Source organism: Lycorma delicatula, chromosome 1 (genome assembly GCF_047948215.1).
Source record: "Lycorma delicatula isolate Av1 chromosome 1, ASM4794821v1, whole genome shotgun sequence".
Lineage (NCBI taxonomy): Eukaryota > Metazoa > Arthropoda > Insecta > Hemiptera > Fulgoridae > Lycorma > Lycorma delicatula.
The window spans coordinates 367,288,387-367,310,548 of record NC_134455.1 but is presented as its reverse complement, the minus strand read 5'-3'; the positions used below and the strand labels follow the sequence as shown (position 1 = coordinate 367,310,548).

The following is a 22,162-nucleotide window of genomic DNA, read 5'->3' as shown; positions in this document are numbered from 1 at the left end:
AAACTAACCGAAGTAAATAACAATGAGTGTTTATAAGGACAAGTGAAGAAAGAATAGAAATATTTTTTAAATTACAGATATTTTAGACTAAGGTGGCAGAGGAACAATTTAATGAAAATAAAATAAAGATAACGATCGGAAAGGAAACCTTCAGCAAGAAAAGGAATTTCTACGTAGTAAAAGTCTAGACTTAGAGTTAGAGAAGAGGTTAACCAAATATTACATATCTTGTTGTATGGAAGTAAATCATGGACGATGAGAAAGAGGGATTAGATTGAGAATTTTCAGAAGGATGGAGAAAGTAAAATGAATAGATAAAGTGAAGAATGAGGAACTAATGGACAAGACTAAAAAAAGAAAGAATACTTATGAGGGAAGTATATAAAAGAAAAGGAAACTTATTAGGACATGAGGTTACAGGAAGGGGAATTTTTACGACAACGTTGGGTCAGTAGAATGAGAAAGGAAGTGAGGAAAAAGAAGGACAAAGTCAGTAGATTATATTAAAACAGGAACATAGAAGGGTTGAAGGAAAAAGCTTGGAACAGAAATGAATCGAACAACGGTGGCGTAAAGAACCTCCTGCTACGAGGCACAACACCAGATAATAATGACAGTAAAGAATTCTGTTTATTAATTTAAAAAAAAACAGAAATTTTAATATGTAGCTTTCAATCTTATTACTTTTTTTATTGTATTTTAAACACACTAAAAATTATAGTTTTTTTTTTTTAATAACAACAATAATAATTCAAAAAATCGATCTTTGGGGAAGGGAAAAATTTGGGGAGAATATTTTTAAGATTCTAAAACAAGTTTGTACAAATACTGAGCTTATCATAAAGTAGGGTTATGTTTGCAAAATTTTGAGAAAATTGAGCCGAAAGAAACTATCTACTCCACCCTCAACAAATGTTTCCCAACAAATTACCCTATGTATAACAGCCTCTGTACTAAATTTCATCAAAATCGGTTTGTCCATTCAAAAGGTACAGGCCAACAGACGTGCATACAAATATAATCCCCACTTTTTTTTTGTTTTTGGGGTTACTAAGAAATGAAAAAACCAATACTCTGTTTTTTGACTGATTACCATCCTTTCCTTCTTGCACATAGGTTTAGACCTATGACGTCAGGAAAGTAATACATATAATAGGATTACCGCAGTTAAGTACGAACCCAAGTCACGTACTCATGTCGCTTGGTATACGAAGAATATTATAATATCTTAATTTTAAGAATAGATTATAATGTTGTATCTAATACTATTACATACTATCCCCTAGGCAAACATTTTTTTTTTAAATTATGCTAGAATAAAATATGAGAAATTATTATTTTTTAAATGTTTAATTCGTATGAATTTTGTGTAAGATCGTATGAATTTTCGATTTACTATCTGAACATAAAGTAGGTAAGTTGTAACGTAAATCGTTATCTGGTACTTTATTAATAAATTTATACACCATGAAAAAACTTATACGTAATAACTTTAGTTAACTCATAAAATAATATTATTCCTTAAGATTTATGCATAATAAAAATGTCGATTAGGAAAGTATATTATATTTTCGCTTATATTTCTATTAAGTCATTAATTTTTTTTTTTAATTTATATTTTTAAAGACTTAATAATTTTTTGTTTACACTACTTATCCTATTTTTTGTGAATTTTAGCACCCGAATTACAAGCGTCACTTATCAGCTACTTTCTCTGAAAATAATGATGTTTACTATGCCCTTGTATGTTTGGAATTTCGCTTTATATGGAAGTAAAACTTGGACGATCAGAGTATCTGAGAAGAAAAGATTAGAAGCTTTGGAAATGCGGTACTATAGGAGAATGTTAAAAATCAGATGGGTGGATAAAGTTATGAATGAAGAGGTATTGCGGCAAATAGATGAAGAAAGAAGCATTTGGAAAAATATAGTTAAAAGAAGAGACAGACTTATAGGCCACATACTAAGGCATCCTGGAATAGTCGCTTTAATATCGGAAGGACAGGTAGAAGGGAAAAATTGTGTAGGCAGGCCACGTTTGGAGTATGTAAAACAAATTGTTGGGGATGTAGGATGTAGAGGGTATACTGAAATGAAACGACTAGCACTAGATAGGGAATCTTGGAGAGCTGCATCAAACCAGTCAAATGACTGAAGACAAAAAAAAAACTATGCCCTGTAGTGAATGTAGGGCTAAATGTCATCTAGCATTCGGTTGGCTTAGCATACTGATATAAAACAGTTTTTTCGTCACAGTGAAGAAGGCAACTAGAAACTATTTTACTCCTCAATTTCGTTATTAAGTCTCACATAGAATGGTTGTTAATCTTTAAATTGGCTTCTTTATTTTCGAGAGTGATTTATGATTCCTGTCTACAACTGTTAGGGTTATGAAAATTAACGTAAAAAATAAGTAATAGTAGTTCTGAATAGTAATTTTCCTATATTAAAGAGCTCTAAACAGTAATTATCCTACATTAAAAAGCTCCCGGGCTGCGTTTAAATATTTCCATCGAAAAACAAAATTTTCTTATCAATGTAAGACCTGGTGAGAACTTATTCATTTGACAACCTTATATGCCTGCCATTTCTACATAAAAAATATATTTAAACAAATTAAAACTGCCTGAAAGTTTTAATAATGGTCACCCATTATTTTATTTAAATATTGCATAACGATGTTTAGTCCGTTTTTTTCTATATCTTGTTTTCTTTTTTTTAGTTCAATTTATTATAACTTTTTTTAGTTCAATTTTTTATTTATTTAATATTTTGCCTGTCTCGTGTTTTTAATTTTTACTTGCTTTTCTTTAACTCACAATGGTTTTTTCATGTTTGTCCTCAAATCTTGCATCCTTAATTTAACATTCTTCCTGACATTGCCAATTGATGAAATTTTGCATAGTTACTAAGGTCGGGTGACAATACAATATTCCACCATTACTCTTCTGACCTTAGCGTGGTGGACCTTAAAATGGTGGTCTTCTGACCTTAGCGTGCTGCGCGCAAGAGTTAGATCCGCTATGAGAAGATACCAGCATCGTCGCCTAACGAGGATTATCGTTGATGACGTGCGCGCTGAGCGTTTGCGGATCTACCGGCGCGCCCGTAATGAGTACGTTCATGCCCTCAAAGTAGCCAGACTTAAGTTATGGCAAGACTCCATGCGTGAGTTCCAGCGCAGCCCCTGGCAGCTCGCAAAATCATGTTACCAGCCAAAGCCATTGCACGTGCTGTCCAGTGTTCGATGCGGGTTTGGTGGTCGTGATCACACTTTAACATCTGTGGCGACTTACTAGGCGTTCCTGGATACTCTGTTTTCTGTTTCACCCTGGGTGAAGCAGAGGTTGGCGTTAGGGCGGTAGCTACACGCTTTCCTGTCGTAGTGACTGTGGATCCCCAAGATATAGATCGATTGGTTTCTCGAATGGCACTGAAAAAGGCACCCGGGATTGACCAATTTGACCCGGATACATCCTACCATCTGCTACTTGTCATAAGAGAGCCACTTGGCAGGCTGTTCACGGGGTGCCTTAGCTTTGGTTGCTTCCCGACTTGTTGGAAAGTGGCTTTAGTGAGGGTGCTCGTAAAACCAGGAAAGTAGGCAGTTATCGACCCATCAGCCTCTTGCCGGTAATCGGCAAGTTGCTTGATAGGTTGGTTGTGGAACGGCTCTGGGAATGCATTTAGATGAACTGTTTTCTGAATTGAGGCCAATATGGCTTCACGAAAGGGGTTGGCACCGAGGATTGCATCTTAATTCCTCTTGCCGCGGTGGAAAGTACTGACTGTAAATATGTTTTGGCAATTTTTATAGACAGAGAGGCAGCATTTCCTTCCTTGTGTTAGAATTCTGTCCTCTATGAGTTGGAATACCGTAATGTTCCCGTATCCCTGTAGGCAATAGTACGTGACTATTTGTCTAATCGTACGACTCTGTTTAAAGAACGGTGATCACATTGCACCGGATCTAAATTTCGTTCAGTTATCCAACTCCCGCCTGCGAAAGAAGCTGCAGAGCCTCGCGATGGAAGCATGGCAGCTGGAATGGGACAACACGACTAAGGGAAGATCCTTGTATAAATTTATACGGGATGTGGGGGGATGGAATGCTTGAGCTTGTTTTTAAGAGCAACAGGTGCCCGGGTGCGCACCAACCACGCTAACTTGAACCAATATCTGTTTCGGTTCCGCCTGGCAGCTGATGAACTGTGCGTCTGTGGAAAGGTTCAGTCAAATAAATACCTGATATTTGACTGTCCTGCTCTTGGGAGATCAGAGACCGGGCCACCCTAGAACTTTGACCTAGAGTTTAAGGGGAAAATTGGTCACCACAAGCGGAGAGTCAATATGGCGAGAGCCACATTGTCGGACCGTGTGGGAGTCCTAGATGCGATTGTTTTGTTCAACCGGCATCCGTATTTTGCTTAAGGGAAAGACTCTTACCGCATTGCCGTGGGAAGCTAACCCTGATTATGGCTGACCACCAGCCAATTATTATGACTCCAAGCGCTATAAAATGGTGGACAGGTACTAGCGACCTAGGTGTGGTAGCGAATGGCTGCCTAGACGAAATAAATTTTATTATGGGTGTAAAATATACTTTTAGTGGCTGACGGGGTGCGCTTACCCATTTTCCAAATGTATGACAAATGAGCGGTTGGGACACGTAAGCCGATGGTGTATGGCACCACACTTAGTCCCCTCACGATGTTATGTAAGCTCTAGGAGCTATGGTAGTATACTGGTCGCTAAACTGTTCGAAACTCAGTTGCCATTTGTGGCACAAACATTCGGTCTTATGCTTTAGGGTGGCCGAATGTGGAGGTGGCGGGAGAAATGCCAAGCAAACCAATCCACCATTACCTTTGCAAACATCTCCCCCGTAAGGGGGTAAATTAAGGGTGCGGGTGTAAAACGTCTTTTGAAATCCAAATTAACCTACTAATTAAACTCATTCAATGTATGATAATAATTTTATTAAAGTATGACTTTTAAAAAGTATAAGGCAAGGTTTTAAAAATCTTTAAGAGTTTGTAATATTATTTCAATTATTTTTATTATAAGACTGTCCAGAAAGTAGTGCAATATATTTAGAGTGTATGTATGTATGTTTATGCCACGGATTTATTGATAAAAATATATTATTAGCTAGAAAGAACCTTATAAATGTTAAAACTCCTGTTTTCCCTCGTTTGAAAAGAATGTATTTCATCTAATATAATAAATAAATAAATTTTAAGATTCAAATTATAAAGTTAAGTTAAATTTTGCATCTAGAATCATGCTTTTTGAAATAAAATATTATAAATTTACAGTTGTTGAACTAACTTTGTATGAAATTTCCAAATGAAGGCGTATCAACAATAAATCGTGCAACATAAGTAAAAGCCGCCTTTGACCATTAAAAATAAAGGTGTTACATCTAATATATAAATTTGTTTTATATTATTATTATTATTAGACTTTGATATTTTGTTCTAAAGTGAAATTATAAAAACAAAATTTCTATCTGACTCACTCTTCCCATTTAGTATTATGTCCTTCTATTAATTTCACTTACTCACTCACTCACATCATCCATTATTTGCACCTCCGTTTCTTTACAATTTGTTAATTTTATTTCAAACGATTCTTTTACTATAATAATAATAATTTTACTCAACCTACTTACACGTAGGTCTATAGTTCCTTTTATTCATCATAAGTTTGTCTCATAACTTAAGTCTACTTTATTTTTGAATTGAACTTTCTCTTTTTTTATGTAAATAACGAAATATTAATTGCAACCATATTCGAGAATTATTATTACTTTTATGCGACATTAATATTAAAATAATATGTATTCTTAGGACTACACAAAAATAAATTAGAATGTAGAATCTATATATATATATATATATATATATATATACAAAATGTAACAAAGAACAAATAACCTGATAATATTTTTTCGTTAAATTGCATTAGTTATTTTGTAAAACTATCAGATTTTGTAATGGTACCATGATTCGACTTCTAGAAAACTTCGATATATCTTCGCGTTTCACATCTCCCAGACCCCAAAACCACTATCAGTTCAAAAGTTTATATATATATATATATATATATATATAGCGTATTTCACTTTCTTGTTAACACGTAACTGGCGTAATTTTGCGCCAATCACTTTCAAATAGAGATATGAATTATACCAACCCAAAATCTCGGTCGAATTCGTTAATGGAAAAAATCGGACCATGGAGGTGGAAATGGGGGGCTTTTTCGAAAAAAAATATCGTTATAACATTCCCATTAAGTAAAAATATTGAATTCGTTTAAAGTTCCTACTATTCTTTGGATAAGGACCTAAAACTTATCTAACTCAAATTTTCTGATATTACCAACCATTGGCCCAAGGGATTGAAAAAATTTGGTTTGGAAGACAACAAATATAATACTTCCCTTAATAAGCACACGATCAAATTGGTTTAAAGTGGTCGTTAGTAATCTAAGAATTACCTAAAGCTTTTGTCTGAAACAATTTTTTATATGACCCACCCTTACGGCAAGGGATGACCAAAATATTGTAAGAAGATGGGGCTTGTCGTATGCTAAGCATTTAAAACTCTTTTCACATGCAACCATTGTCATATTGAGAAAATTTAAAGTTTTTCTTAACTTTAAGGTGGAAATCTTTTTTATCACCTACTTTTTTTTTCTTTTTTTTTGTTTTTCACTACTCCCCCGGGCCGGTCCGACTGGTTGGTATTGCGCCACCCAGGGGAGTGTCTGGTAAACTCTAACGAGCCTCTCCGCCTACCGGCTGAACGTCCGGCATGGCAGGTCGGCTCGCCGGTGTCAGCTCTTTTGAGTGATTTTCTGTTTGCCCATTTGGAAACCACGACATACCCACGACTACCCGTGGCACCGGGTCTTTTCTTACACTTCTTCTTCATCGGAACCTATCTAAACCCTTGGAGTCCTCAGTGGATCATTGAGAACGACACACCTCAGCGTGCCGTCTCTCACTACTGAGGCTGTCCACCCTACCCTATTCTACACTAGTAACCTAGTCGCCTTTCATCTATATCCTTCTCTGTTAATACTGCTACTATAAATTCCGTAACCTTCTTCCAGTTTATTTCGCTCCTCAACATGTCCTCTAGGACCTCTGCTGGGCTCATACCTATTATGCCACAGTTCCTCCTTTTAATTGCCCACCTCTCGCAGCAGAAAAATGTTTATCACCTACTTAGCACCAGTGAAATCTACCTCCGCCTTCCGGCGTGTCTAAAGGGATGTTTTTTTTAATATAAGTATTAAATAGAATTTATTTATTTTAATTTTAATTTATGAAGGGTGACTGTCCTAAGTCCACCTGGACGGGGTCGTCATCTCACATTCAGATCGGGTTCGGTACTTTGGGCTCCACCTTGATCGTCCTTTAACATGAAAGAGAAAAGAAAGCAACTTAACACAAAGTATAAGAGGCTTTATTGGTTGTTAGATAGGAACTCACCCCCGTCATTATCCAATAAACTTCTGATATACACGGTGATCGAAAAACTGGTTTGGACATACGGGATATAGCTATCGGGCACGACATACGAAAGTAAGTTGAGATAACACAACGTTTTTAGTACAAGTTAGCGAGATCCATCGCTGATACTGTGGTTCGTTCGGAATAAGAAAATTCAGTACTATTTTGGATTGGATTGTTTCGTGACAAGATCAGAGGGTTCGGTTTAAGTTACAAACATCGATTAGATAATCATGTGAACTTTCTAGCAGTTAATCTCCTAAACAACAGTGAAGATGCCCGACGACTGAAACTGCCAACATGTACTGGACTTGGGATACCTGAGTGATAATTGAACTGGTTCGGTATCAGATACGTGATAAACGTCTTTACTAAGCCTTAGTGAAGCCTTTTGTTTTATAATGCTGTGGATTCTTTTTTTGTTTGTTTTTTCAATGGATTATTGTGGTCTCTTGAATCTTCGTGATCCGAATTATTGCAAACGTGTTTGTTTACATAGACGTTTTATGTATATGTAGTTTATTTATGTATGTATGCTTTATCGCTGGAAACCCCTCTTCACTTATTTTTTGTAATAGAATTTGTGGTTCCTTAATCGGAACGGATTGTAAATAAACGATTTGTGAGATAAGAAAAGATTTAAATTTTCAAAAGAATTATTATAAAAATTTTTGAAGAAAAATAATAAGAAATACAATTAATTAATTTTCTAAATGCCGTATATACGAGTAAGTTATTCCATTTTTTAATGGAATTAAAAAATTAAAAAACTTTTCAAGTTATACTCGTATGTAGAGTTCTTTAATTAAAATCACCCAAAAACTTTCTTAAAATATGAAAATTTGTAGAGATTCATCGTTTGTAAAAAAAAAAAAAATTTTTTGTATTTGACGGGAAGATATGTCGAAATTTTCCGGAAGTCGAATCACATGGTACCCATTACAATAGGTAGCTTTCTTATGAAATCTACCTAAAAATATGCATTTACTCGAATTGAAAATTTTCTTGATTACAAATATTTATATTATCACAAATAATTATTTAACATAATAATTGTTTAGTTGTGTTGAAAAAATTGACTACATACATCAAGAATTATGTTTATCAAGTAACAACCTCCTTAAATTTCATCCTACACCCTGTTTTATTTTATGAAAAAAAAAATAATAATAAACACTCACCATGACCTAAATAAAATAACCGTGTAACCTGCTAATAGTTATTTTAATATTAAATAAGTCAATAAAAAAGTTGATTATTATAAATTAAAAAAAACTCCTTTTTTACCAAGAAATAGTAAAACTTGAATAGAGTGTCACTCAATCTAACCGCAAGATCCACCTTGCTTTGTTTCGTAATAAATCTACAAAAAAAAAAAATAGTGTCAATTTATATTGTTATTCAAATATTTTTCCTGAAAACAAAACTGAAAACTAAACAAATTTTGTTTTGGCGTAAGTAAATAAAGAAAAACTAAATAAAAGTGTATGTAATTTGATTCAGTAAATAGAGATCTATTAAAAAATTTGAACTATACTATAAAGTAATTAAACATTTAACACATAACGAAGTTGCATAAAAGGGAATATCGTTTATAAATAAAAAAATCCCTTTCGGCACGCCGGAAGGCGGAGGTAGATTTTGCCGGTGCTAAGTAGAGAATAAAAAAGATTTCCACCTTAAAGTTAAGAAAAACTTCAAATTTACTCAATACGACGATGGTTGCATGTGAAAAAATTTTCACATGTTAGTATACCACAAGCCTCATCTTCTTACAATTCCAGCAATATTTTGGTCATCCCTTGCCGTAAGGGTAAGTCACATCAAAAATCGTTTCAGACAAAGGTATTAATTAGGTAATTTTTAGAGGACTAACGACCACTTTAACCGATTTGATACTGTGCCTATTAAGGGAGGTATGATATTTTGTGTCATCGAAACCCCATTTTTTCACACCCTGAGCCAAGGTTGGTGATATCAAAAAACTTTACCTATATACGTTTTAGGTCCTTATCCAAAGAATAGTAGGAACTTTACACGAATTCAATATTCTACTTAATAAGAAAGTTATAGCGATATTGTTTTTCTCGAAAAAGCCCCCCTTATTTCTACTCCCATAGTCCGATTTTGCCCATTAAAGAACTTGGCTGAAATTTTGAGCCATTATATTTTATATATCAATTTGAAAGTGATTGGCGTAAAATTACGGCAGTTATCGTGTCAACAAGAAAGTTTCATATATATATAAACTTTTTTTATATGACGGTGGTTTTGGGATATGGAGGATGTGAAACGCAAACATATATCGAAACTTTTCGGAAGTCGAATCATGGTACCCATTACAATAGGTAGCTTTCTTATGAAATCTACCTAAAAAAGTTATATATATATATATATATATATATATATATATGTTTAAACAAAGTATGATTTTTACTTCGGTGGTTGCTGACATATATACAAACACTTACTAGATATAACAAATTATTTTTTGATAGAAAGAGTTTATTAACTTGTTTGTTCATACCATATGTCCCAGTCGTTTTTATAATTATGATCCTTTTAAAACACTCGAAATACAAAACGAGTATTTTAAGTACGGTGAGTGTTTATGTTTCGAGTTATGGCAGAAAATTGATGTGAATATTGTGTCAAATTTATTAAATCTATTATTGTGAGAAAATTATTATTTAATTTGATATTAATTTACAATACTAGAATTCAAAATAAATAAAAACAATTAATATTTAATCGAATTGAACAAAGTGGAGGACATAAAAACAGACACAAAATTACATCAATTTTCTGCCATAACTGGGCTATATGTTAACCAATTTTCAAAAATAAAAATGTCATTTTGTTTAAAATAAAAGGTTAAATATTTTATTTAACCTTTTAATTTAACCTTTAGCATTTTTGCTAATTTTAAAACTTTATTACCAAGACACTTATGAAATATTAAAGTGATTTGTCTATCCGAACTTATGATATAAATTTTTATATAAAAATAACAAAATGGCGGACAGAGGGAGAACGAAAGATAAATTTCCATTTCTCGTAAGGATATTTTTTTGTTTTGTTTTACAAGTAGAATCCAAAAATGTACAGTCAGCCCACCATCTTAGAAACACTCTGTATATATATATATATATATATTAGGGGAAAAAATCAGTCGAATGAATAATATTACTAAAATAATAGAATTAAATTTAATTCTAGTTAAATAACATTTTATTTGTATAAAATAAAATAATGTTAAATAAATTTAAAAAATGTCTGTTTAATAATAATGGGCTTCCCTTGGGGACTGTATGTGAGGCTAGAGTGGTGAGGTGATGCGAGCATCTCGAGTGAGAGGCTAAATTGTAACTCGCACTCTCTTTTTTATCCTACATTAAAGAGAAATGATTTTCAGTAAAGGTTTTTTTTTTTTAGCAGTCGTTAATTTTTAGACAAGGGAAGCAATTTTAGGCCTCAGATTAATAGTAGAAGGACAAACCAACATACTTGGCATTTATAGACCTACAAAAGGCATTCGATAACGTAGACTGGCAAAAAATGTTCAGCATTTTAAAAAAATTAGGGTTCAAATACAGAGACAGAAGAACAATTGCTAACATTTACAGGAACCAGACAGCAACAGTAATAATTGAAGAACATAAGAAAGAAGCCGTAATAAGAAAGGGAGTCCGACAAGGATGTTCCCTATCTCCGTTACTTTTTAATCTTTACATCGAACTAGCAGTTAATGATGTTAAAGAACAATTTAGATTCGAAGTAACAGTACAAGGTGAAACGATAAAGATGCTACGATTTGCTGATGATATAGTAATTCTAGCTGAGAGTAAGAAGGATTTAGAAGAAAGAATAAATGGCATTGATGAAGTCCTATGCCAGAACTACCATATGAAAATAAACAAGAACAAAACAAAAGTAATGAAGTGTAGTAGAAATAACAAACATGGATCACTGAGTGTGAAAATAGGAGAAGAAAAGATTGTGAAGGTAGAAGAATTTTGTTATTTAGGAAGTAGAATTACTAAAGATGGACGAAGCAGGAGCGACATAAAATGCCGAATACCACAGACGAAACGAGCCTTCAGTCAGAAATATAATTTTTTTCCATAAAAAATTAATTTTAATGTCAGGAAAAGATTTGTGAAAGTATATGTTTGGAATGTCGCTTTATATGGAAGTAAATCTTGGACGATCGGAGTATCTGAGAAGAAAAGATTAGAAGCTTTGGAAATGCGGTACTATAGGAGAATGTTAAAAATCAGATGGGTGGATAAAGTTACGAATGAAGAGGTGTTGCGGCAAATAAATGAAGAAAGAAGCATTTTAAAAAGTATAGCTAAAAGAAGAGACAGACTTGTAGGCCACATACTAAGGCATCCTGGAATAGTCGCTTTAATATTGGAAGGACAGGTAGAAGGAAAAAATTGTGTAGGCAGGCAACGTTTGGAATATGTAAAATAAATTGTTAGGGATGTAGGATGTAGGGGTATACGGAAATGAAACGACTAGCATTAGATAGGGAATCTTGAAGAGCTGCATCAAACCAGTCAAATGACTGAAGACAAAAAAAAAGTTAATTTTTAATATTTATCTCTTGTTCATTTATTATGGTTTTTTTGTAATCTCCAAAACGTTTTAATCTATGACAATGAAATCTAGTATGGTAATATTTTATTAGTAGTATTAATTTATTCAAAAATTCAGATGAGGAAATTAAAATAAATGAGTGCTCTACCTAAAAAAGATTTTACTAAACAAAAATTTTAATCGTGTTTTTTTATCAAAATTAACATTACTGATAATCTCAGAAATTCTTTCAAAAGCAATTTTCAAAAAAAAATTATCGTTCCAACCGTTGTAAATTCAAGTTTAATTTTGTTTCTATCTTTAAATGAGGTTATACAGAGTGAGAGCAACATAAAACTGAACCCAAAATGAAACCGCTACCAAACACTATTTATGAAAAACTCTCATACAACTAGCGCGACTAGTGGATGTATATGTTATTACTGATTGTTGCTGCCGTTTGTCAGGTGATTACGTGTCAGTGCAGTATACGTTTTCCTGCAGAGGAGTATTGTGAGTGCAGTTGTGTTTATATAAAACGCCTTATTCAACCCAGGAGAGGATAGCTATATTCCTTCTGGATAGTTTGAAGAATCACGTTAAGTATTCGTAGAAAAAATTCCAAATGCCTGTATTCCAACAAAGAGTAGTAAACACAATTTAGTTAAAATTGGCGTACAACAGGTTCGGTTTTAATCGTTAGGACTCCACAGGCCATTGCCGATATTGAAAGGAGAATTACTACCAATCCAAAAAAAAACACTATACAAGTTACCCCAACAATCTGGTATTAAATACACATCTTGTCGTAAAATTCTTCACGAATTAAAATTGAAACCATACCGCGTTACAACTGAAGCAGACAGACAAACCGAAACGACTTGATTATTGCAACTGGCTTCTCGAAAACATTGTTGGTGGATAGTTAGACCCGATGTCGTATTTCATATCAGACGAGGCATGGTTTCATTTATCCGGCCATGTTAATTCGCAGAACACCAGGTACTGGATGGCGAGGAATCCTCACGAGATATTCGAGCGTACACTTCACGATGAGAAAATTGGTGTTTGGTATGCCGCTTCCGATAATCGTATAGTGGGACCAATATTTTTTGACCGGACTGTCAATACACAAGTTTACCTTACAATTTTCGAAGAATTCTATGCGCAAGTAATTGACAATAAAGAAAATACAACATCTTCCAACAAGACGCAACAACTTGTCACACAACAAACCTTTCAGTGACTCGTATTCATGTAGCTTTCACAAATTTTAACGAGCTGTCAGTAGAGTACGGTGGCCTCCACGTTCCCCAGAATTGTCTACTTGCGACTTTTTCCTTTTCGGCTACATAAAGGAGAGAGTTTATGCATCTACACAATATTGATGAACTGAAGGTGAACATTCAACAAGAAATCAACGGAACTGACAACAACGTTTTGCGTCAGATGACTATCAATATGATCAATCGAACACAAAAGTGCATCGATACCCAGGGTAGTCATTTTGAACATCTTTTTTTTACAATATGGTAAATAAATGCACATTTAAATTACGTTTTATGTTTTTCTTACTTAATATATACGTATCATTCATAAAATGTCATCCCAATATAACCTACCGATTCTCCAGTGGTTACATTATGGGTTCGGTTTTATGTTGCTCACCTTATATGTTAATAAAAGTGGTAACTTTTATTAACTTATGGATTATCGATTTTATCGATTTATAGCTTTTATCGATTTTATGGATTATAAGTTACTTTTTCTATAATTTGTATAAAATAATATTCAAGCGTAGGACTCTTATTCAGAGAGGAATGGTTCCTTCCTTCATGTTTTTAAAACGCTATGATCCTAAGCTTGAATTCATGTTAAAATTACCGAGTTCTATTAAAAACTGATATGCCTCCCTGGACTGAGTTTCAGTAAAACAAATGGACTTTAATTTTTATATAAATTGTTTTTAATTTTGTAAATAATCTAATTTACGTAAGCCGATTATATTTCAAAATATAAATTATACATAATAATTAATTAAATAAAAAAAATAAAAATGTATCTATACCAGAAATAGAAATACAAAAATGTTTTAACCGCATGGATTATATAAAATTAAGTGTTCAAAATTGCTTTAACCACGCAGGCTAAGACAAGACGTAGCATAAACAACCCACAATAAACCCATTACAGAAACATAAATTTTATTTTCACCTTCCACTCTTACAAATTGCCACGTCTTCGAACCTAAATATCCGAACTCTGGCAGAAAAAAAAAGTATTTCCTCAGTCCTTGCTAAGTTATTATTTTTTTTTTTTAAATTGTATGGAGTGAATTATTACATTAATAATTCTCGCTTACAAGTTTCAAGAAAGAAATATTAATAGAACGATTGATGTAACCAGAAATAATAATTAATAGTAAGCAGTAACTAAAAGTTACTACGCTCCGTACTAAAAACATCAAACTTCACAAATGAATCGATACGAATCAATAAATCTTAAATTCTTAATAAGTAATATAATAAACAAGATATTTTATGTCTTGTTACAGAATTGGAAAATTCTCAAAGAGAATGCAACTTCAATTTTTCCTCAGACAAATCGTCATACATACAGAACTGCAGTGAATTATTGTTGATCGACAAAATTTTGTATCTTGAATCAATTATTTAAATCCAGTGTAGAAATAGTTAAAAATAAATCATTAAATAAACAAAAAAGCATTCTAGGAATTTTAATTTAATATTTATGGGGTAAAAACTGGCAAATACGAAGTTATATGGAAAATAATACCGTTTGCGCATCCTTAATAACCTGGGCATATCTATTCCTATTCAGCCGGTCTGTCATATGACTAAATGGTTTGTGCGAGTTCTCAGTGCGTTCTTTGTAATTATATTGTTTCTATGGGTGGTTAAAAATAAAATAAAAAAATAGAGAATGCCATCACCACACATGAAGTGAGATCTGTGATTCGGTTTCTTAATGCAAGATATTTGAAATAAACAGCGTGAAAGAGGTTTATGTGATGGATGAATCATCCATCGATGATTCATCGATTAAATTATTATCGATGATGGTGGATATTTTAATATAGGGAGATGTCCATAATGAAGAACGAACTGGTCTTCCATCTGTCATAACGAGAGATTTGTTTTGCCTTGTTAACGAATTCATTAGACAGAATCTGCGGGTTACACGTGATGGAATTAGCGAAGATTTTTCATTTTTCTTCAAATCGTTGTCCTTGAAATTTTCAATATTCGTCTCAATTATAAAAAAATAAATAAACATGTAAACGCACGTATTATGTATTCGTAACCTAGACGTAAACAGAAAAGGAGAACAAAATCAAAACAGAAACACAAGATAGACCCAAATAAAAACATTAAGAATATGAAAAACAAACGACAAAATAATAAACCCCAAAACAAGAACATAAAACATAAACAGAACACTAAAATAACCCAAAAACATAAACCAGATATAACCACATTTGTCAGCCTTATATGATTATGTGTTTTTTTAAAGAAAAAAAAACACATAATCATCAAATACCAAGGCTGACAAAATAAACTAACGTAGTCAAAAACAAAAGAGATGTTAGAAAACAAAACAATAAACACAAACACAGCTTAAACACAGAAACATAAATAAAAGCAATAACTTATATCGATCCGGCGACAGAATGTCCCGCGCACGCTTGAACGCAGGACATTCATCTAATCTACAGTCGTGCCCGGCCGGTTTCCCAACACGAGAACAATTTGGGCATACAGGCGACCCTCCTTCCTCTTCATCAACCATTCTTTTCCATGATGGCCATCCTTACCACAAAACGAACATAGATCTTATTCTTTACAACAATTCGCCACGTGCCCCAGCCCAAAACAACGATAACGACTCACCTTAACGTAATCCTTAACCCTACAAAATGAGAAATCTACAAACACTCGACCTTTCATTATGAAAATCATACGTAATTCTTTATCGCACTCTATATTATAATGGAATTTGTCACTTTCCCTTCTGCCAGCACGAAATATGAGCTTAAAAATATTACTAAATTCAGAAAACGTCTATTTCGTGTTTTGGATGCGAATGGCGTCCAAGAAGCCTTTTTCGCCAAGCTCTGGCGGCACATCATATACGATAATACGAGGCCGCAGAGGCTTGGCAACAATTGATTTAATGTTGTATTGATTGACCACTTCATTTAGTCTAATCTTATTTTCGGTTTCACTGGCAGCTACGATTCTTACACCCTTGGAGTTTTCTTTTACACTAACGATTCGTAGCGCCTGTTTCTTAACCTTTAGCTTTTTAGTAATCTCTCCCTACATATGAACATAACATCCGGAAAATTTCCATTTGGTTTTATGGGTTCTTCAGGTGTCAAAACGTCAAGATGCGGTGAAAATCACATATGCCAAAATTGAACGATTACAATACTTTCTCTTCTAGAACTATAGCGCTATATAAACGAAATTTAAAGTTATTTGTTTAAATATATTGAATTACAAGGTGACTATGTTAAAATAAACATTTCTGAAAAATCTTTTGTTTTCTTTGTAGCACTGAGAATTTTTCTAACGGTTCTCGGAAAGTATCGAGCATATATAAAAATAGAAAAAAAAATAGAAAATAGAAAATAGATAAAAATCAGTACAGATTTTGTATTACTGCATCACATTACTCTGCCACTGATTCATTAAGATATGTAAGTAGAGTCAAATAATCACTATTTTCTTTTCTTCATTCTCAAAAGAGTTTTTCCCAAAACATCTATCAGTATGGTAAAAGATTATAGTCAAAAGAGGCCAAATACATGATAGAAAATTTTCTACATAACGTTTAAGCTATTATTTTGTTTTCTCACAGAATGAGCCCTTTTGTTGTCATAAAGGAGCAAAATTCCTAATGTATAGTTAATTAGTTTTCTCAATGAATGATTGTTAAAAGTAATAGATCTCATCAAGAAATAAACCCAAATCATAGATTTCATCAGTCCTTGAAAGTATCATACTGTTAGTAAAGAGGTATAAATTACAAAACATCTTAGTAAAACGTTTTTACCAATATTTTATACTCGTCACAACTGAACACTCAATATCATTGGTCATTGCCTCATGCAACTACTCCTGACAATGCTACTCATATTTACTGAGACTCCATGATACTATGACTATACATACTTGTAGTGTCAAGCTGAGACTCAATAACCAAAATATATTTTTTTAATATACATCTTATATCAAAAAACTAAATAAATTTAAGACACGTCCAATTGGATTTGAACAAATAAAAGAAAATTTTAATGATGCAATTATAAAAAAAAATCATGTGGTTTCATTTTTAACTGCTTTTTTATTTTTTTTTAATCTTTAATTGGAATCTAAATAATTCTATCCGAACATTCAATTCAAATTAAATAAAAAAATATATCATATTAAAATAGTCTAGGTACCATTCATTGAAAGTTCAACCAAATTACAAGGCTTATCATAAAAACTGTAGAAAAAACACAATTATAAAACAATTATAAAACAATCCCAGAAAACAAATTATTGGCTATTCATTTAATTTTTTTATTTACAATTTCAAATAAAATAAATTAATTTTATTCACTGTCAGTAAACAAAGTAATTTAGACACTATTCACAGGATGTTTGGTTGACCTCTTGTGAACGTCACAAAAAATACTGTATTGACTGATTTATTAAAAAAATGCAATATATTTTTTAAATCAACACATTTTTAAATAATTCTTAATTAAAAACTAAATACAAATAAAATCTAATCAATTTTAATAAAGATTTGAATGAAATATCTTGTATTAGTGTAATAAAGGACATAAAATTTTACCTTTAAATCCAGTTGCAAAATCATTTTTATGAAATGTAATAAACTGTTACGGTATGTTTTAATCACTTTACTTTACTTCTGTAATTCTTAACTATAAATTAAAAATAATTATCAGTTATTTAATATGAATAAATAAATCACCAGAAAATAATATAAATATCTTTTTTGATTGGTGTAACATTGGTTTAATCCAGTTGTAGTCATGGTTGATCTGCTAACTCAATTGCTTCAGGATACACAGGCTCAGTCTAATGTTATATGGTTTAAATTTTACTCTGAAATCATGTAATATAAAATTATATTATTGAGAAGTAGTACATCTGTGTACTTGTTCAATTTTTTTTGGATTCTTACACAGACAGGAAAAAATTGCATTACCTTGTCAAAACCAATTCTTCATCTGAATTTTCAACATTTATTATTCTTTGGTTGAACTAAATCATAAAAATCATTTGGTGACAGTGTTTACTTCAATTTAAACAAGACGACATTTAATTGCAAAAAAGACGAAAAAAATTGCATTATCTTGTCAAAACCAATTCTTCATCTGAATTTTCAACATTTATTATTCTTTGGTTGAACTAAATCATAAAAATCATTTGGTGACAGTGTTTACTTCAATTTAAACAAGACAACATTTAATAAGTAAAAGAATCGCTTTTACTCTGGCTTTATTAATTCAGACTTAACCTTGAATTATTTTTATATCCAAGGTTAAACCTGAATTAATAATCATTTAGGTAATAATTAGTACTGATTACTAATGGTGCTTTTATATTAAAAAAAAAAAAAATCACACTTTCCATTTATCAATATTTAGTGATTAGTAACATATGATTACTAGAATTTTTCCTGAAACATGAATCGACAGTTTTATTCCAAATTTTGTCATTCAAAACTTTTTAAAAATATTTTAATTAAATTTGTTTTCGAATGTCTTACTTTATGTCAAATGACATATTTCAAGAACAAGTTCCCATCATTAGGTTTAATTATATTAGATAATTTTTATAGTGAGGTGATGAAAATAGAATATTAAAAATACATTCATATATAGAGTTTATAAAAAACCAAAGAACAGTGTATCTACAAGTCTGTCATTGTCAACTTATTCAATTATACATTCAGTTATGTATTATTTTAATATTTTACCTTCATAACTACACTGAACTATAGGAGTACCACAGTTGAACCGGTTATTATAAACAAAACTGTACAAAGATTAGAAAAAATATTCTCCTACTATTACTACATTATAATTATTTCTTATACACCCAACACCCCAAAGATCTCTTAATACTGCGATTACACATATAATAATGTGATGTAAAGTAATGTGATGAGGATTGCAATATTTCACTGTTAAATAAGATTTATCAACTTATATCGAAGAGAAAAATTTCAATCAGCACATCAAAAAACTATTATTTAATTTTAATTGTTAATATACCAGCAATATAACAAACTTCAGTGAAATCCAATTTTTTTCAGATGATAATGATGCTAGTGTGCTTCCACCTCACCGACACAGATATGTAGAATCTAATTCAGTTGAATTAGAAGAAGCAAAGTCTGTTCAAAACTTAGAGGAAGATGTTGTTCTAGATTTTGAAGGTGCCACGCATAACTTCCCTATGCCAACTACAAGTAAGAATTCTCTAATAAAGCAATAATTAGAATATATAATAATGATATTTTATATACTTTACTTCTGATCACTTTCCATTTACCTCGCGATGCAACATTTTTAACAATTTCCATCCTTCCTTTCTTCCTTCATATATTTTTTAACATATCCAACCCTCTTTAAAACATTTTCTGTATTTGTGAGATTCCTTACTTAAACGAGGGTTATTTTTTTTTCAAGGTCCGTTCAGTCACGAAATTAAAACCACAGTGAAAATAAAAATTTTTGTTTTATTTGTAACAAGTACTTGTTACAAGTAAAAAGCTGTGTAAGTGCACAGTTAACTGTGTAACTGTGTGTTAACTGTGTAAACTGTGTAACTGTGTAAGTACACAGTTTTCTATTTCTCTACATAGACGATACTCTGATTTAAATATTTTTTGTAGCATGGCACCAATTTTCCAATACCCTCGTCATAGAACAAAGCCACCTGTGTTTTCAACCATGTTTCTACGCTGGTCTGCAGCTCGATGTCTGTGCCAAAAAGTGCTAGTCGTTTCATTTCCATATACCCTCTACATCCTACATCCCTAACAATTTGTTTTACATTTCCAAACATTGCCTGCCTACACAATTTTTACCTTCTACCTGTCCCTCCAATATTAAAACGATTGTTCCACGATGCCGTAATATCTATTTGCCACAACACCTCTTCATTTGTCACTTTATCCACCCATCTGATTTTTAACAATTTCCTATAGCACCGCATTTCAAAAGCTTCTAATCTTTTCTTCTCAGGTACTCCGATCGTCCAAGTTTCACTTCCATATAAAGCGACACTCCAAACATATACTTTCAAAAATATTTTCCTAACATTTAAATTAATTTTTGATGTAAACAAATTATAATTCTGACTGAAGGCTCGTTTCGCTTGTGCTATTCGGCATTTTATATCGCTCCAGCTTCGTCCATCTTTAGTAATTCTACTTCCTAAATAACAAAATTTTTCTACCTCCATAATCTTTTCTCCTCCAATTTTCACATTCAGCTGTCCATCTTTGTTATTTCTACTACATTTCATTACTTTTGTTTTGTTCTTGTTTATTTTCGTATAGCAGTTCTTGCATAGCACTTCATCAATGCCATTTATTCTTTCTTCTAAATCCTTCTTACTCTCAGCTAGAATTACTATATCATCAGCAAATCGTAGCATCTTTATCGTTTCACCTTGTACTGTTACTTCGAATCTAAGTTGTTCTTTAACATCATTAACTGCTAGTTCCATGTAAAGATTAAAAAGTAACGGGGATAGGGAACATCCTTGTCGGACTTCCTTTCTTATTACGGCTTCTTTCTTATGTTCTTCAATTATTACTGTTGCTGTTTGTTTCCTTACATGTTAGCAATCGTTCTTCTGTCTCTGTATTTGAACCCTAATTTTTTTTAAATGCTGAACAATTTAATCCGGTCTACGTTATCAAATGCCTTTTCTTGGTCTATAAATGCAAAGTATGTTGGTTTGTTTTTTTTTAATCTTCCTTCTACTATTAATCTGAGGCCTAAAATTGCTTCCTTTGACCCTATACTTTTCCTGAAACCAAATTGGTCTTCTCTTAACACTTCTTCCACTCTCCTCTCAATTCTTTTGTATAGAATTCTAGTTAAGATTTTTGATGCATGACTAGTTAAACTAATTGTTCTGCATTCTTCACATTTATCTGCTCGTGCTTTCTTTGGTATCATGACTATAACACCTTATTGAAGTCTGAGGGAACTTCCCCTTTTTCATAAATATTACACACCAGTTTGTATAATCTATCAATCGCTTCCTCACCTGCACAGCGCAGTAATTCTACAGGTATTGTATTCCATTTATTCCAGGAGCCTTTCTGGCATTCAAATCTTTTAATGCTCTCTTAAATTCAGATCTCAGTATTGTTTCTCCCATTTCATCTTCTTCAACTTCCTCTTCTTCCTCTATAACATCATTTTCTAATTCATTTCCTCCATATAACTCTTCAGTATATTCCACCCACCTATTGACTTTACCTTTCGTATTATAAATCGGTTTACCATCTTTGTTTAACACATTATTGAATTTTAATTTACGTACCCCAAAATTTTCCTTAATTTTCCTGTATTCCAACTATCCGTCTATTTTGCCAATGTTCATTTCTCTTTCCACTTCTGAACACTTTTCTTTAATCCACTCTTCTTTCACTAGTTGGCACTTTCTTTTTATAGTATTTCTTAATTGTCAATAGTTCCTTTTACTTTTTTTCATCACTAGCATTCTTATATTTTCTATCTTCATCCATCAGCTGCAATATATAGTCTGAAACCCAAGGTTTTCTACCAGTTCTCTTTGTTCCGCCTAAGTTTGCTTCTGCTGATTTAACAATTTCCTTTTTAACATTCTCCCATTCTTCCTCTACATTTTTTAACTTATCTTTTTTACTCAGACCTTTGTGATGTCCTCCTCAAAAATCTTCTTTACCTCCTCTTCCTCAAGCTTCTCTAAATTCCACTAATTCATCTGACACCTTTTCTTCAGGTTCTTA

At 32.3% G+C, this 22,162-nt stretch overlaps 1 protein-coding gene across 2 annotated transcripts in view; it reads left to right on the top strand.

The window, feature by feature from the left end:
• Window positions 1-22,162, top strand: part of LOC142317258 (uncharacterized) — a 422,958-nt gene that overhangs the window by 371,205 nt on the left and 29,591 nt on the right. For both annotated transcript variants that reach the window (XM_075353665.1, XM_075353666.1), the window contains exon 3: window positions 19,466-19,621. In XM_075353665.1, the coding sequence (XP_075209780.1) occupies window positions 19,466-19,621 (156 nt within the window). The remainder of the gene's footprint in view (window positions 1-19,465; window positions 19,622-22,162) is intronic.